This window comes from Scylla paramamosain, chromosome 21, assembly GCF_035594125.1.
Source record: "Scylla paramamosain isolate STU-SP2022 chromosome 21, ASM3559412v1, whole genome shotgun sequence".
NCBI classification, from domain to species: domain Eukaryota; kingdom Metazoa; phylum Arthropoda; class Malacostraca; order Decapoda; family Portunidae; genus Scylla; species Scylla paramamosain.
This window is the reverse complement of record NC_087171.1, coordinates 1,921,088-1,938,594: the sequence shown is the minus strand read 5'-3', so window position 1 is coordinate 1,938,594 and position 17,507 is coordinate 1,921,088. Positions and strand designations below refer to the sequence as shown.

At 44.4% G+C, this 17,507-nt stretch overlaps 1 protein-coding gene across 6 annotated transcripts in view; it reads left to right on the top strand.

Moving 5' to 3' along the window:
• LOC135110851 (DNA repair endonuclease XPF-like) overlaps positions 1 to 17,507 on the top strand; it is a 178,520-nt gene that overhangs the window by 48,018 nt on the left and 112,995 nt on the right. For all 6 annotated transcript variants that reach the window (XM_064023457.1, XM_064023453.1, XM_064023456.1 and 3 more), the window contains one exon: positions 1,981 to 2,070. In XM_064023457.1, the coding sequence (XP_063879527.1) occupies positions 1,981 to 2,070 (90 nt within the window). The remainder of the gene's footprint in view (positions 1 to 1,980; positions 2,071 to 17,507) is intronic.

Here is a 17,507-nt window from a genome sequence, read left to right as displayed (position 1 = left end):
TGCATGCTTATAATCAGAAGAGACTCTTCTGTTGTGGAATGTTGATTTAATAACTTTGAAAAGATTGCTCAAAATCATTGTCCTTAAGCTAGAGCCTTGTCTCAGCCAGAAAGTTTTGTATATATCATGTTTAAACGTAAGTCTTCAATATAAAATGTTTAATTTTCATCTATAACACAGTATTTCAGTTACTTTTAAACATTAAAGAGTATTCAGTGCATAACATTTTAAGAAAGTAATATTTTCCTACTTGTTTGTATTTTTTATATTGGTGAACCCTTCCTGATTTCAGCAGTCCCCACAAATGTGTCTTCACCATTTCTATGTTTGTCCAGCAAAGGCTAATTGGAGGGAGGGTTGCATGTTTTGCCCAAGAATGCTACTATGAATGATTAATGTTATTTATTAATGTCAGAAGATCACATGATGCCTTTTTTCCCATTCAAGAGTGCACACACTGTATTTTATTTATTTTTTTATGTAGGAAGGACACTGGCCAAGGGCAACAAAAATCTAATATAAAAAAATGCCCACTGAAATGCCAGTCCCATAAAAGGGTCAAAGCAGTGGTCAAAAATTGATGAATAAGTGTCTTGAAACCTCCCTCTTGAAGGAATTCAAGTCATAGGAAGGTGGAAATACAGAAACAGGCAGGGAGTTCCAGAGTTTACCAGAGAAAGGGATGAATGATTGAGAATACTGGTTAACTCTTGTGTTAGATAGGTGGACAGAATAGGGGTTAGAGAAAGAAGAAAGTCTTGTGCAGCGAGGCCGTGGGAGGAGAGGAGGCATGCAGTTAGCAAGATCAGAAGAGCAGTTAGCATGAAAATAGCGGTAGAAGACAGCTAGATATGCAACATTGCGGCGGTGAGAGAGAGGCTGAAGACAGTCAGTTAGAGAAGAGGAGTTGATGAGACGAAAAGCTTTTGATTCCACCCTGTCTAGAAGAGCAGTATGAGTGGAACACCCCCAGACATGTGAAGCATACTCCATACATGGACGGATAAGGCCCTTGTACAGAGTTAGCAGCTGGGGGGGTGAGTAAAACTGGCGGAGACGTCTCAGAACACCTAACTTCATAGAAGCTGTTTTAGCTAGAGATGAGATGTGAAATTTCCAGTTCAGATTATAAGTAAAGGACCGACCGAGGATGTTCAGTGTAGAAGAGGGGGACAGTTGAGTGTCATTGAAGAAGAGGGGGATAGTTGTCTGGAAGGTTGTGTTGAGTTGATAGATGGAGGAATTGAGTTTTTGAGGCATTGAACAATACCAAGTTTACTCTGCCCCAATCAGAAATTTTAGAAAGATCAGAAGTCAAGCGTTCTGTGGCTTCCCTGCGTGATATGTTTACCTCCTGAAGGGTTGGACGTCTATGAAAAGACGTGGAAAAGTGCATGGTGGTATCATCAGCGTAGGAGTGGATAGGACAAGAAGTTTGATGTAGAAGATCATTAATGAATAATAAGAAGAGAGTGGGTGACAGGACAGAACCCTGAGGAACACCACTGTTAATAGATTTAGGAAAAGAACAGTGGCCGTCTACCACAGCAGCAATAGAACAGTCAGAAAGGAAACTTGAGATGAAGTTACAGAGAGAAGGATAGAAACCGTAGGAGGGTAGTTTGGAAATCAAAGCTTTGTGCCAGACTCTATCAAAAGCTTTATAAGAATGAAGGATGTTTGGTTCCTTTTTTGCTGTATGGCCTCTTGCCATACAGCAAAAAAAAAAAAAAAGTGATGATATTCTTGAATGATGGCAGCATTCCAGTCCTTGAGTAGCTGGGTGATTCAGCTGACCAAAGCTTGACAGAAAATGTGTGTTGTGGGATAAAAAACAGATGTGCAGATTGCAATGTAATACCTCATTTCATTCAAGAACTGCACAAGCTGGATGTGAAGCCTGATTTTTTTTCAGGAATTAAAGATAGACAGATCTTGTTATTTTTTTAAATACATTTATTGACTGTCATTTCTTTATAGCCAGAAGTTGTGGAACTCCATCTATCAGTGACACCTGCAATGAAAGAAATTCAAATGGCTCTGCTTGACCTCATCACAGCCACTGTACAGGTGAGATTATGAGGTATATTAATTACTTTTTTTCTCTATGTATAGCTCTCATCCTGCCTAACATATAATGCACTACATGTAATGGTTCACTGTCTAAAATTGCATCACACAGCTAGTGATCTTTGAAGGCAAGAAGTGGCAAGTTTCAAGGTGTTGAGAGAATTAGCAGGGTTGTCACTTTCATGAACGACAGTTGTTATGACCTAAATTCAGTCCCCTTCACAGCTGCCACTACACTTGGGTCATCTTTCCCAAGATTAACTAATTATAGCCTAGTGCAGCCATAAACACAATGAATCCAGGCACCTACTGGTTGTCCACAGCTGTCAAGCATCAAGAGTTTAATCCACCAGCCAGGAAGGGAGCAATACAATTACCAATAAACTCACAAGCTGAGAAAGAATCGCAAACCATGTGCTAGGGAGGCACAGACAGAACAAATGACACACAGATATGAGGTTTATAATATTCTGTGAGCTACCTCACACCAGAGTTGGACCACCCACACCTACAGAAAATTACATCCTCCTGCTAGAGAGTGATCTACTTCTGGTCTCCCAGAAGACAGACAATACCCCCTGTATAATGGTAAAGTCTGGAGAGAGAACAAATATCTGCACACAGCAGAATATTACAAAGTCCTCTCTGGTTCCAAAGTTCCCAAAAGTAAGCTTTGGACACCAGTCACATTTAATGGCATGAAATGCTAATGAGACGAATACACTGCAGCTTTTAAGCCCTGAGAATGTCAGAGGACTGCTCCTGAGACTGCCAACAAGACGCAGCACACACAGACGGGGAGTAGGTAGGGCAAAGAATTCCCCAGAGATATCAGTAAACTTCAACAGGCTTGTGTGGAAATCCCTCCTACCTAGAATGACAGGGGTGTACTGCCACTGCACTCAACAATTACAAATAAGAGCAGCCCTCTAATGTATAATACCCCGCAGGATTTTGTGTGGACTCTAAGTCTCTCTCGCTTTGCAACACGTCCTGCTATTCCAATGCTTTAATACCAACTGATGCATGAAAAACAGATTCTATCTGCTGTCCCAGGCAGCAGACAGTGACTCATGCTGTGGGGGAGGGGAACAACAGGGGAGAGATGGGGAGGGGGAAGGCAGCCAGCCACACGCCCAACACGGCTCACTGTATTGCCCCGTATGGCTGATTATTTTACAAAAAAAAAAATGCTGTAGATTTATCAGAGGGGCTGGATTGAATATAACTATTTTATGGGAAAGGGCAACTCCCCTATTACATGATGTATTAATATCAAATTCTGGGGAACAAAAAGAAGTGGGTGAAAACTTGAGGAGAATGATGGTAGGTGATTAACATATAATTCTTACACAAAACGGAGTAGGAAAAGGCAGGAACTATCATACTTCAGGCACCCTCGCTCTTTCTCTCTCATTGCTCTCTCTCTCTCACTGCTTTTTCTCTCTCTCTCTCTCTCTCTCTCTCTCTCTCTCTCTCTCTCTCTCTCTCTCTCTCTCTCTCTCTCTCTCTCTCTCTCTCTCTCTCTCTCTCTCTCTCTCTCTCTCTCTCTCTCTCTCTCTCTCTCTCTCTCTCTCTCTCTCTCTCTCTCTCTCTCTCTCTCTCTCTCCTCTCTCTCTCTCTCTCTCTCTCTCTCTTTTCATCTTTCAGTTTTTTCTCGTTTCCATTACACTACTCATAACACATTCTTCTCTAATTGTTTTCAGTGAGTTGCCTGTTTAAATGTCCCTGTCTGGTGCTGTGCATTGTCTGTGCAGCAATCTTGCCAGTGTTTTTTTTGTTAGAAAGAGTGGCTTATATGTAAATTATGCCTGGGCCCTATCCACTGTTTCTTTAGATTAAAACTAGTATGAAAGTAGCAAAGAAATGTTCTGCAAATCCTTAATTTTTGCATTTTTCAACTACCTCAGTGTGCAACACCTGTCACATACTGCAGCTGACATGATGCTAGGCTAGCTTGTTGCCTGAGACACGTGTCTGATGAAGGGCAGGAATGTGTATTTACCTAGTTGTATTTTACAGTAGAAGAGCTATGCTTGTCCTATCCTGTCTCCATATCTATAATCGTCTAGCTGAGCTTTAAATTCATGTTTGAATTCATAAACATTCCTTGCTTGAACTGCTGTTTCATCTAAACTGTTCCACATTTCAATGCTTCTGCTCAGGAAACTATATTTCTTGATGTCTCTTCTACATACTGTTCTTCTTTAACCCTTAAACAGCAAGGTGTATTGTAACTTGAAACTCTCTCTCAATATGAGAAAATATTATATTACCTACTTAATCCTGCATGATATTTTAGTAATAATGGTAATGAAAATAAACTTGTATTTCTGTATGTGAGCTGAGGCAAAATCTGTGGTCAGAACACAAAGAAAAGATGGCATGGTAATGCGCTGTGCTGTGGGAATGCTCTCTCTCTCTCTCTCTCTCTCTCTCTCTCTCTCTCTCTCTCTCTCTCTCTCTCTCTCTCTCTCTCTCTCTCTCTCTCTCTCTCTCTCTCTCTCTCTCTCTCTCTCTCTCTCTCTCTCTCTCATTCATTCTCACTCTCTCTCTCATTCATTCTCACTCTCTCTCTCATTCATTCTCTCTCTCTCTCTCTCTCTCTCTCTCTCTCTCTCTCTCTCTCTCTCTCTCTCTCTCTCTCTCTCTCTCTCTCTCTCTCTCTCTCTCTCTCTCTCTCTCTCTTTTTTTTTTTTTTTATACAAATCTACATGATATGTGTTTACAGAGTTGCTGTACATATACTTTACATATTTCATACAACAATTTAGGCTAAAGAAGTCACTGTTAATGCCTTCTATCTGAAAGCCTCTCTCTGTTTGTCTGTTGCAACCACACATTCACTGCAGTCTTGAACTGCTGCCTGGTCCAGCCCTCAACACTTGGCTGCACGGTAACAAACTCGTTCCACCAGCCAATGTATGTGTTCAGAAACTGTCTTTGATGGTGCCACGTTCTGCACCTGGGCTGGTGCAGCTCCCCAGGGGCACGTGTGACAGCTCTGGTGGTGACTTCGGCATGTCGGGCAGGCTGCCGGAGAGCCTGTAGGTGCGGCACCCGTTGCTGTTGCACCTTGAACATGACGGTGAGGCCCGCCACGTCTCGTCGGTGCTGGAGGGGTGTGCAGTGCAGGCTGAAGGCCGAGCTCACTGTTCCTGATGAGTCTCGCCGCTCGGTCCTGCACCTTGTCCAGGAGAGCTAGGTGCTTGTTTGCCGTGCCGCCCCAGGCCAGGCACGCGTACTCCAAGGAGGAGCGGACCTGCGCCTTGTAGAGTAACTCCAGTCCCTTGGCGTCAAGGAGGTAGGAGATTCTCCTCAGGGATGCCAGCTTCCCTGAGGCCTCTCTGGCGAGTCGCTCCACGTGGGTTCTGAAGGTCAACTTACGGTCGTAAGTGACCCCCAGCACCTCCACCTCATCCCGCGGCGTCAGTGTCTCCCCGTTGAAGGTGAGGCGCGGGGCTCTACTTGTCCTGTTGATAGTGAGCTGCTGGGTTTTGTGAGCGGCAAACTTTACTTGCCACTTCCTTCCCCAGGCTGCAACACGGCTCAGGGTGGCGTTGATGTCGTGGTTGGCTGCAGCTTCCTCCTCCAGTCCGTAGCTGTGGGATAGTGTTATGTCATCTGCAAACGCCTTCGCGGTAGGAACGAGGTGCATCAGATCATTGACATACACATTCCACAGCAAAGGGCCGAGGCAGCTCCCTTGAGGAACACCTGCCCTTATGGGCTGTGGATTTGATTCCCACCCATTGATGATTACTTTGAGATGTCTGTCTCTCAAGTAATTCTCAAAGAGCTGGAGGAGAGCCCCGTCCACGCCTATAGCACGGAGCTTTGTGGTGAGGGCTGTGTGCCACACTTTGTCGAACGCCCCCTCGATGTCAAGAGCCACGACAGCCGTGGTCTTCCCTTGGTCCAGGGCCCCACTCCACTCCGTCGAGAGGAGCAGGTGCAGGTCTGCTGCCGACCTCCCCTGCCTGAACCCAAACTGTCTGTTGCTCAGCAGGTGGTGCCTCTCGAGGTGCCGCGTGACTCTCGAGGCCGCAACAGTTTCCAGCACTTTGCTCAGCACAGGCAGCAGGGACACGGGTCTGTAGTTTTTTGCCTCTGTCTTTGCATTTTTCTTGTGCAGAGGCACCACACTACTCCCCTTCCACATTTCAGGCCATGTGGCGTTGCTGAGGCAGTGGTTAAAGAGTGAAGCGAGTGGGCGCGCCAGCTCCGCAGCACACTATCGGAGTATGCGGGGACTAATGTCCTGTGGCGCCACCGCTTTTTTCTCGTCCAAGTTTGCGAGTATCACTTTCACTTCCTCTTCATTTGTGTTCACTGTCTCTAGTGTTTCTTTCACGATTTGAGGGAGTAGCGGAGATGGTCTTTCAGGGTCGGGGATGCACATTTTTTCGGCGAAGTGCTTGGCCAGGAGGTCCGCTTTGTCACGAGCAGTGTGGGCAATGCTGCCGTCTGCCCGGTGGAGTGCAGGGATGGAAGTGCCCCGCGACTCACCCTGCTGGTCCTTGACAAGGCTCCACCACTGTTTACAACCAACCTTGCCTCCTCTTAGCTTACTCTTGAGGTTAGCTTTCCACTGCTCCACTGCCCATGTTTGCGTGGTATTCATGTGTATTGTTGCCTCTCGGTGCCTTAACCTGTTCCTGGCAGTGGGGTGTCTCTTAAGAGCACGCCAGGCTCGGTGCTTGGCATCAGAGGCAGAGCGGCACGCAGGGCCAAACCAGGGCTGGTCTGATGCCTTGGTTTTGTGGTCCGAGTGCGGCACTCAGCGGGCCTGCAGGGCGTGGAGCAGCTGGGTGAGCCGCCTCACCTGCTGGTTAGCGTCGCCATGCAGCACGTCTCCCCAGTCTGTGGTCTTCAGGGCGGCACGGAGGGCATCCCAGTCAGCGGCCTCCCACCTCCAGAGGGTGCGGGTAAAGCTCTCCTCTCGTGGTGTCCTGAATTGTATCCTGGTGAGGACAGCCACGTGGTCTGAAGTGCCCACAAAGTCGAGTGGATAACACTGTACTGTGTGGGGAGGGAGGTCCGTCACTACTGGGTCCAGGGATGACCCAGACCTGTGCGTGGGGAAGGTGACATAATTATGCATGTCGTGCACAACCAGTAGGGAGTTAAAAGCGTCTCTCACCGTATGCTGGTTCAGGTCGCCAATCACTACTACATTGTCACACTGACTGGCCGTCATGAAAGTGTCTAAGTTTTCTGACAGGTAGTCTAGCAACACTGTTCCCTGCGATGGAGGCCGATAGCAGCCCACACACAACAGACCTTTCCCATTACTGTCTGTTATTTTTAATGCCAGGAGCTCAAGTTCCCCGGGCACGGGCGTGGGAGGCTCTACCACCTGAGCACTGACCGTCTCTTTGTAGCAGAAGGCCACGCCCCCGCCTTGTGTAGAGCGGTCTTTCCTTACCCAGGCCGAATACCCTTTAACTCGGGCGTAATTATCTGGCACCTTGGAATCGATAAAGGTCTCACACACGAACACTAAATCTATATTATTCTTAATGATAACACTGTGAGTGAGCTCACCAATGTTCGTATGGAAGCCTCTCACGTTGGCTTACACTATCTTAAGTTCACTATTGGGCAGCTTGTGACATCGCTGGATAGTATTGGGGAGCTGCTCCATACTGGAAGCCATAGGGGTGAGGGGCAAGAAGCCAGGGGAATTGGGAAGCTGGCGGCACTATAGGGGTTACCGGTCGGGGCTCGGCCAGCCTCTGGCGTGAAGCAGGCTGCTGAAGCTGCCAAGCAACGTTTCTCAGCGCGAGTAACGTTTCTTGGCCACTCTGCTTCACTGCCTGCACCAGCTCCTGTTGCCTCTCGTCGGCAGCCCTCGCACGGCAGTCCAAGGCTGAGTGGAAGCGCCCTCGACAGTATTCACACACCTTCCTAGGGCGCTGCTCTGGCGTGTGACGTGGACTGCTGCTCTGAGGACGCCTGGACTGGTAATGTTGCTCCAATCCCTGCCGAGGTAGTGGTGCTGCCTCTCTCTCCGAGAGGGCGTTCTGTCTCGTTGCTGGCCTTTTCTTTCTTTTGAGCGGTCGTTGGTGCCCTCCTGTCTGTCTGTCCTCCGTGGAGCTGTTGCCGCTCGTCCGTGTCTCTCGACGAATACCACCTGTTGGTGGCGTCGGCTGCCCGGGCTGAGAGAAGGATGTGGGAGGAGCGACTGACAGCGCTTGACCTCTTCCCTCCGATGATACGAGCGCGGGGTGATGTGAGGATGGGAGAGGAGTGAAGGACAGCGCCTCACCTCGTTCCTCAGCTGATTCGAGCGAGGAATGATGTGAGGAAGGGGGTAGGGGCCGTTTGGGGGGTGATCCTCCTTGTCCTTACCCCTCCGCTGCTTCAGGCGCCGGGTCAGGTGATGAAGAGCGAGGGGTGTTGGTCGGTGGGGGGGACAGAGACGTATTTTCCGGGGTGTCCGCGGAGACGGTGGATACAACCTCACTCAGAATTTTGTGAGGTCTGGCTGAACAAGCCACTGACCTCTGCTGCAGGTCCTCGCTGGTGTGAGTGGCCAAGATGGTGTCCACTACGGATATGGCCTCCACTAGCACACACCTTTTCTCGGCAAGACCTGCAGTTATGGCTCTGTAGTTTGTCAGCTGACCTTTTGTCGTGGCCAGCTCACTGCGAACCTTTCTTAGCTGTTGTATCAGCTCCTCCTTTGTTAGGTTGTCCAGGCCGTCCTCTTGCTGCTCCTCAACCAGATCTGCTGATGGTGTAGGGGGAAGAGAGGAGGAGGGAAGGGACGCTGTAGGTTCTTGTGAGTTTTCCACAAAAAATGTGACAGGATCAGTTATCCCCGCCAGGGCGCGGAGCTGACCTGTGTCGCCACACCTGTACTCTGTCGCGTCGCCCAGACAGTGGACGTGGCAGAGGTTGGGGCAGGCTTCTGTGGTGCACTGCTGATCGGTCGTCGGTGACGCCTTACGGCCACAGACTGTACACCAGTAACTTGGTCTGTACCCACAGAGACCTTTCGGTCTTTCTATGCGGCACTCATAGCACTCCAACACTATTCTGTGGGTGTAGTGGGGTGGGCGTAGCGGGGCGGGTGCGTCGGGGAGAGGGGTGCGTGGGGCAGCTTCGTCAGCGCGATAATCCCTTAATGATTGTGGGTGCAGCTTGGTGGAATTCCCAAGAGATTTCAGCCCCCGGAGCCTAAGCAGGGTGAGGTCAGGTCGACTAGCTCCTTACCGTGAACACCGTGCAGCAAGGTAGACGTGAACACGTCTACCTTGCTGCACTTCTCACTGTCACTGTAATGTCGCTGCACTGCACTGCACTGTTAACACTGCACTCACTCACTGTACATTTCACGATGTTGGTGCCTCCGGCAATACAGAACACCAAGGCCTTGTAGAACACAGTAAACTCGACGTCCATGTGCTGGCGATGTTGCGTTTCAGTGTGTCGCTGTTTCCACTTAAGTAACTTTTCTTCCACCAGTAAGTTTACAGGTTTTTAATATGGAAAAACACCCGTGTGTCGTGAATAGAATGAAGTTCGATATGATATATGGTTCTCACACTGCCGGAGCGACCTCGGACCTCGTCCTCTCTCTCTCTCTCTCTCTCTCTCTCTCTCTCTCTATCTCTCTCTCCATTTTGGCATGAAAGTACCTGTTGGTAATCTTGCTATTTGCTCTTGTATCTCCACTGGACTGTCTTGTGCTGTCACCAGCTTCTTCCCACGTTATATCTTCTGATTTCTGTCTATTCCCTTCTTTCTTCTGTCATTGTGCTTCTCTTCCTACGTCTACCTCTGTTCTTGCGCCTTCTTAGGTATTATTCATAATTTTTCTGCTCCTGCATTGTCTTGGGTCACAACACAAGTAGAGACAAGAAATCAAGAAACTGCTGGAAGAGCTGGATATTAGAAAAGCTTTGGGACCAGATCAAGTAAATGGATGGATATTAAAAGACTGCAGGGAACAAGTGGAAGAACACATAAGGGATATAATTAACAGCTCATTGAAAAAAGGAAAAGTACCAAGGGAATGGAAAAGAGCTAACACAGTGCCAATATACAAAGGGGGAAATAAAATGGAACCATTAAATTATCAACTGGTGTCACTAACAAGTATTGTAGGCAAGCTTTGTGAAACAGTAGTGAAAGATAGATGGGTGGAATATTTAGAAAATGAAAAGATAATCACAGAAAAGCAATTTGGATTTGGAAAAGGAGATCCTGTGTCACAAATCTAATGAGCTATATGAGAGTAATAGATGGAGTACAATAGAGGGACAGATGGGTTGATATGGTATACCTGGATCTCAAAAAAGGTTTCGATAAAGTTCATCACAAAAGCTAGAGAATGGAGGACTAAAGGGAGCAACATTGAGATGGATGGTGGATTATTTACAAGGGAGGGAAATGAGAACAGTAATCAGAAACACTAAGTCACATTGGCACAGAGTGACATATGGGGTACCGCAAGGATCTGTGTTGGCACCTGTTATGTTTCAAATATATGTAAATGATATGATAGAGGATCTAAATAGTTATATAAACCTGCTTACTGATGATGGAAAAATAATGAAAATAATAAAGGATGAAAATGACTGCGAGGATATTGACAAGATTCATGCATGGAGCCAAAGATGGAAACTGGAATTTAATGCCTGAAAATGCCATGTCTTGGAAATAGGAAAAATTAAAAAGAGACCTTGGTGGTGAAAGTACAAAATAGGAGGAGAAATAATAATGAAAAGTAATGAAGAAAAAGATTTGGGAGTAATGATTCAGGACACTCACTTGAAAGACACATAAATGGGATATTTGGCTCAGCACACAGCTTGTTAACAAACATTAATGTGGTGTTTAATTATTTAGATAAGGAAATGAGGAAAATTATAACAAGCATGATATGTCCTAGATTAGAATATGCAGCAGTAGTTTGGGATCAACACAGAATAAAAGATATATGGAAACTGGAAAGAATACAGAGGATAGTGAAGAAGATGGTACCAGAATTGAAAGATTTAAGGTATGAAGGAAGACTTGAAGAGATGGGATTACCAAACTGCAAGAGAGAAGAGAAAGAGGAGACCTGATAACAATGTACAAATTAATAAACAATATAGAAAGAAGAGACAGAAATGATGTGGTACTGCAGATGGAGGAGGGAGAGAGAGATAAGGGGGCTTGGGAAGAAAATAAAGAAGAGTGGATGTTCATACAACATCAAGATATACAGCTTCCCTTGTAGAACTATGGAAATCTGGAATGATGTGAAGGAAGAGATGGCTGTGGCAAACAGTGTACACATGTTTAAAGAGAAACTTGATAAATATAGTTATGGAGACAGGACAAAATGAGGTTTAGCTTGTGCCCTGTACAATACAACTAGGTAAATACAACTAGGTAAACACACACACACACACACACACACATGTGTGCGTGTGTGCATGTGTGCAAAGATCTCAAAGCAGCCATACTCCGGCATTTTTGGTGAAAAAGCACAAAGAAAGCACTTGTTCCACCCGGCATGTCACATAAGTTGCCAGACACCTCCTCCTATAAATCAGAACTGAGACCTCTATTCCAGGAGAGAATCACTTGCCTCCCCAGCGATTTAGTTGCCATGTCTCCAGAACATGTCAGAGGAAAATGATATGTCTGAATTCAAAACTCTAGGCACGAAAAATCATGCCTTGGCAGATGATCACTGCTGCGCATGAGCTTCCGGGTTGTGCCTAAATAGATCACTACTGTTTAGGGGTTAATTTCATACTGTGTCCTCTTTTGTCTCTTGAGTCCTACACAAACATGTCTTCTTTGTCAACTTGGTCCTTCCCCTTCATAACCCTGTATATAACTATCAGGTCTCCTCTTTCTCTTCTTGGCTGTAATGTTGGAAGTTCTAATCTCTTTAGTCTATCTTCATAAGATAAATCTCTCAAACATGGAACCATTTTTGGTTACAGCTCTTTGAATCCTTCCTATATTCCTTATTTCTTTTTTTATGAGGTGACCAAACAGTTGTGGCATATTCCAGTCTGGGTCAAATCATAGATTCTATCAACTTTTCATCATCTTTTCATCCATGTAAGTAAATGCCCTTTTTATCTTTCTCAGTAACTGTGACAGAGCATCTTCATAAAGAATATCATCTACCTTTAATCTGTCTACACTTTTTTTTCATTTTTCCATTTACATATCTGTTAAAGAGTTCCAACTCATTATTGCATTTGTCAACTACCTCTTTCTCATAATTCCTTTCCTCTTCTCTTAAGATTCAGACATACTCATTTCTTGCTATAAATTCTTCCCATTCCTTATACCCTTCTCTTTCTCTCCATCTATTCTAAGCTGCTTCTTTTTCTCCTCTTGCTAGGTTATATCTTGTATTATACCAGTCTTTTTTCTTTTTCACCTTGTTAATTATGATCTTTGGTATGTATCTACTGACCCTTCACTATAGACTTTCATAAATGTATCCCACTTTTCCTGTGTATTTCTCACCATGAGCAGTTGTTTCCAATCTGTGTCCACAAAGAATTTCCTCAACTTAATAAAATCTGCCTTCCTGTAGTTATGTCTTCCACTCTTGTAAGTTTCACTCCTGTTTTCTACTACATTCTTACCTAATTTAAACTCAGTTAACAGATGATCACTTTTGCCCAAAGGGCACTGATAATTCACTGTGTAACAAAATTTCACTTTTGTCTTGTCCTTGGCCCCAACCATAATTTTCCAGTTATTTCCAATGAAACCAAATAGAGTCATTTTGATCCTAAAACTTTGCTTTTGTGGTTAGAATAATGAATTTACATTTTTGCCATATTTCATTATAGTATGGGTTACTATTGGTTTCCATGTCAGGTAAAGACCTTTGCAAAATCTCAGTTGCTTACCTAGTTGCTTTTGAAATGTTGCAAATAAGTTAAAATGATAAAATAAAGAATATGAAGTGTTCTAAAAATTTTAAGTTTTAATAAAGTCATTCTTGAACTGACCAGATCTAGCAAGAAATTTCTCATATTTAGAAGAATTTGCTTACATTTTAGAAATCTCATATCTTTCACAATGTTCTACCAGACACTTTTAGAAGTTTCTAGAACATTTTAGAACATTCTATTCAATGTAAATATTTCCAGAATATTCTAGAACTTTCTAGAATACAGTAGAAATATGTAGAAGTATCAAGTATTTTTCAGAATCTACAAGAATTTTCTAGAATGATTCAGAATATTCTAAAGTATGTTCAAGAATATTTTAGAAAGATTGAGAACATTCTGGAACACATTCTAGGAAGACTAAGAATATTCTAGAGTACTGCTTGACAATATAAAAGTAGTATGGGTTTGCAGACCACCAATCAGTTCTGCTTTGGGTGCCTGAGAAGACACATCACAAGAGGTGAAATGGCATCATTCTCCAGATGCATTTTGCTACATATGTGGTCAATTCATTAAGACAAGAGCAAAGAAGTTCTCTGTGATAGCATCTGGAAAAATGTGTGAAGCTTACAAAGAATATTTTGCTGTGCAAGTTGGGGACCAAGACAAGCTTCTACTGGAAACTTTGAACTACAACAAGTATGGCTAGGAAGTTACTGGAGACCTCAAGATGGTGGCTTTCTTGATGGGACTGCAAGGTTTTACCAAGAATCCCTGTTTTCTTTGCCTTTGGGACAGTGGAGACAGAGCAGGACATTACCAAAGAAAGCACTGGCCTCCAAGGTCTGACACTGCAGTGGGAGCACACAATATCAAATATGAGCCATTGGTGAATCCTCAAAAAAAGTTTGGTTTCCTCCACTACACATCAAACTGGGTCTCATGAAAAAGTTTGTTGCAGCTCTTGACAAGGAGTCTGCTGCCTTCAAGTATCTTCAAGACTTCTTTCCTAAGCTTTCAGAGGCAAAGGGCTGGTATCTTCATTGGAGCACAATTAAGGAAAATTATGGAGTGCTCAGAATTTATATAGAAGCTCACAGAAAAAGAGAAAAAAAGCTCAGGAGTGTTTCATTGCTGTAGTACAGGCCTTTCTTGGCAACAACAAGGCTGATAACTATAAAGAACTGGTTGAAGCTTTAGTGAAAAGCTATGGTAAGGTGGGCTGCAGAATGCCCTTGAAGGTCCATACCCTAGATGCTCACCTCAACTACTTCAAGGAGAATATGGAAGCATATTCAGAGGAACAAGGGGAGCACTTCCACCAAGATATAATGAACTTTGAACAGATATCTGGAATCCTTCAATGAAAGCATAATGGGAAACTACATTTGGGGGCTCATACATGAAAGTGATTTGTTGTTTTCATGCAAATCAAGAAAAACTCAGTTTTTAAACCTAAAAATTAGTTTCAGAAGTTTTAAAATAAATTTTTGTGTCATTTGAATTTATTTTTTTTTGTTTTCTGTCCAAAAATGGTGAAAATGGTGAAATTTAGCTAATTTGGGGTAAAAAATAATTCTAAAAGCCTCAAAAGTAAAGTTTGAAAGGAATAATTTATATTTTCTATTGTTTTGCAATGAAAAGAGTTGGAAAATAATGCTTGGTTGTTAGAGACAAAAATTGTGTTACATTTTTTTTTTTTTATGTAGGAAGGACAATGGCCAAGGGCAACAAAAATCCAGTAAAAAAATATGCCCACTGAAATGCCAGTCCCATAAAAGGGTCAAAGCAGTGGTCAAAAATTGATGAATAAGTGTCTTGAAACCTCCCTCTTGAAGGAATTCAAGTCATAGGAAGGTGGAAATACAGAAGCAGGCAGGGAGTTCCAGAGTTTACCAGAGAAAGGGATGAATGATTGAGAATACTGGTTAACTCTTGCGTTAGAGAGGTGGACAGAATAGGGGTGAGAGAAAGAAGAAAGTCTTGTGCAGCGAGGCCACGGAAGGAGGGGAGGCATGCAGTTAGCAAGATCAGAAGAGCAGTTAGCATGAAAATAGCGGTAGAAGACAGCTAGATATGCAACATTGCGGCGGTGAGAGAGAGGCTGAAGACAGTCAGTTAGAGGAGAGGAGTTGATGAGACGAAAAGCTTTTGATTCCACCCAGTCTAGAAGAGCAGTATGAGTGGAACACCGCCAGACATGTGAAGCATACTCCATACATGGACGGATAGGGCCCTTGTACAGAGTTAGCAGCTAGGGGGGGTTGAGAAAAACTGGCGGAGACGTCTCAGAACACCTAACATCATAGAAGCTGTTTTAGCTAGAGATGAGATGTGAAGTTTCCAGTTCAGATTATAAGTTAAGGACAGACCGAGGATGTTCAGTGTAGAAGAGGGGGACAGTTGAGTGTCATTGAAGAAGAGGGGATAGTTGTCTGGAAGGTTGTGTCGAGTTGATAGATGGAGGAATTGAGTTTTTGAGGCATTGAACAATACCAAGTTTGCTCTGCTCCAATCAGAAATTTTAGAAAGATCAGAAGTCAAGCGTTCTGTGGCTTCCCTGTGTGATATGTTTACCTCCTGAAGGGTTGGACGTTTATGAAAAGACGTGGAAAAGTGCAGGGTGGTATCATCAGCATAGGAGTGGATAGGACAAGAAGTTTGGTTTAGAAGATCATTAATGAATAATAAGAAGAGAGTGCGTGACAGGACTGAGGAACACCACTGTTAATAGATTTAGGAGAAGAACAGTGACCGTCTACCATAGCAGCGAGAGAACGGTCAGAAAGGAAACTTGAGATGAAGTTACAGAGAGAAGGATAGAAAATGTAGGACGGTAGTTTGGAAATCAAAGCTTTGTGCCAGACTCTATCAAAAGCTTTTGATATGTCCAAGGCAACAGCAAAAGTTTCACCAAAATCTCTAAAAGAGGATGACCAAGACTCAGTCAGGAAAGCCAGAAGATCACCAGTAGAGCGGCCTTGACGGAACCCATACTGGCGATCAGATAGAAGGTTGTGAAGTGATAGATGTTTAAGAATCTTCCTGTTGAGGATAGATTCAAAAACTTTAGATAGGCAGGAAATTAAAGCAATAGGACGGTAGTTTGAGGGATAAGAACGGTCACCCTTTTTAGGAACAGGTTGAATGTAGGCAAACTTCCAGCAAGAAGGAAAGGTAGATGCTGATAGACAGAGCTGAAAGAGTTTGACTCGGCAAGGTGCAAGCACAGAGGCACAGTTTCGGAGAACGATAGGAGGGACCCCATCAGGTCCATAAGCCTTCCGAGGCTTTAGGCCAGCGAGGGCATGGAAAACATCATTGCGAAGAATTTTAATAGGTGGCATGAAGTAGTCAGAGGGTGGAGGAGAGGGAGGAACAAGCCCAGAATCGTCCAAGGTAGAGTTTTTAGCAAAGGTTTGAGCGAAGAGTTCAGCTTTAGAAATAGATGTGATAGCAGTGGTGCCATCTGATTGAAATAGAGGAGGGAAAGAAGAAGAAGCAAAGTTATTGGAGATATTTTTGGCTAGATGCCAGAAATCACGAGGGGAGTTAGATCTTGAAAGGTTTTGACATTTTCTGTTAATGAAGGAGTTTTTGGCTAGTTGGAGAGCAGACTTGGCATGGTTCTGGACAGAAATATAAAGTGCATGAGATTCTGGTGATGGAAGGATTAAGTACCTTTTGTGGGCCACCTCTCTATCATGTATCGCACAAGAAGAAGCTGTGTTAAACCAAGGTTTAGAAGGTTTAGGATGAGAAAAAGAGTGCGGAATTTACGCCTCCATGCCAGAAACTATCACCTCTGTTATGCGCTCAGTACACAAAGATGGGTCTCTGACACGGAAGCAGTAGTCATTCCAAGGAAAATCAGAAAAATATCTCCTCAGGTCCCCCCAACTAGCAGAGGCAAAACGCCAGAGGCACCTTCACTTAGGGGGATCCTGAGGAGGGATTGGAGTGATAGGACAAGATAAAGATATGAGATTGTGATCGGAGGAGCCCAACGGAGAAGAAAGGGTGACAGCATAAGCAGAAGGATTAGATGTCAGGAAAAGGTCAAGAATGTTGGGCGTATCTCCAAGACGGTCAGGAATACGAGTAGGGTGTTGCACCAATTGCTCTAGGTCATGGAGGATAGCAAAGTTGTAGGCTAGTTCACCAGGATGGTCAGTGAAGGGAGAGGAAAGCCAAAGCTGGTGGTGAACATTGAAGTCTCTAAGAATGGAGATCTCTGCAAAAGGGAAGAGGGTCAGAATGTGCTCCACTTTGGAAGTTAAGTAGTCAAAGAATTTCTTATAGTCGGAGGAGTTAGGTGAGAGGTATACAGCACAGATAAATTTAGTATGAGAGTGACTGTAGTCGTAGCCAGATGGTGGAAAACTCGGAAGATTCATGAGCGGGGGCACGAGAGGAGGTTAAGTCATTGCGCACGTAAACGCAGCATCCAGCTTTGGAACGAAAATGAGGGTAGAGAAAGTAGGAGGGAACAGAAAAGGGGCTACTGTCAGTTGCCTCAGACACCTGAGTTTCAGTGAGGAAAAGAAGATGAGGTTTAGAAGAGGAGAG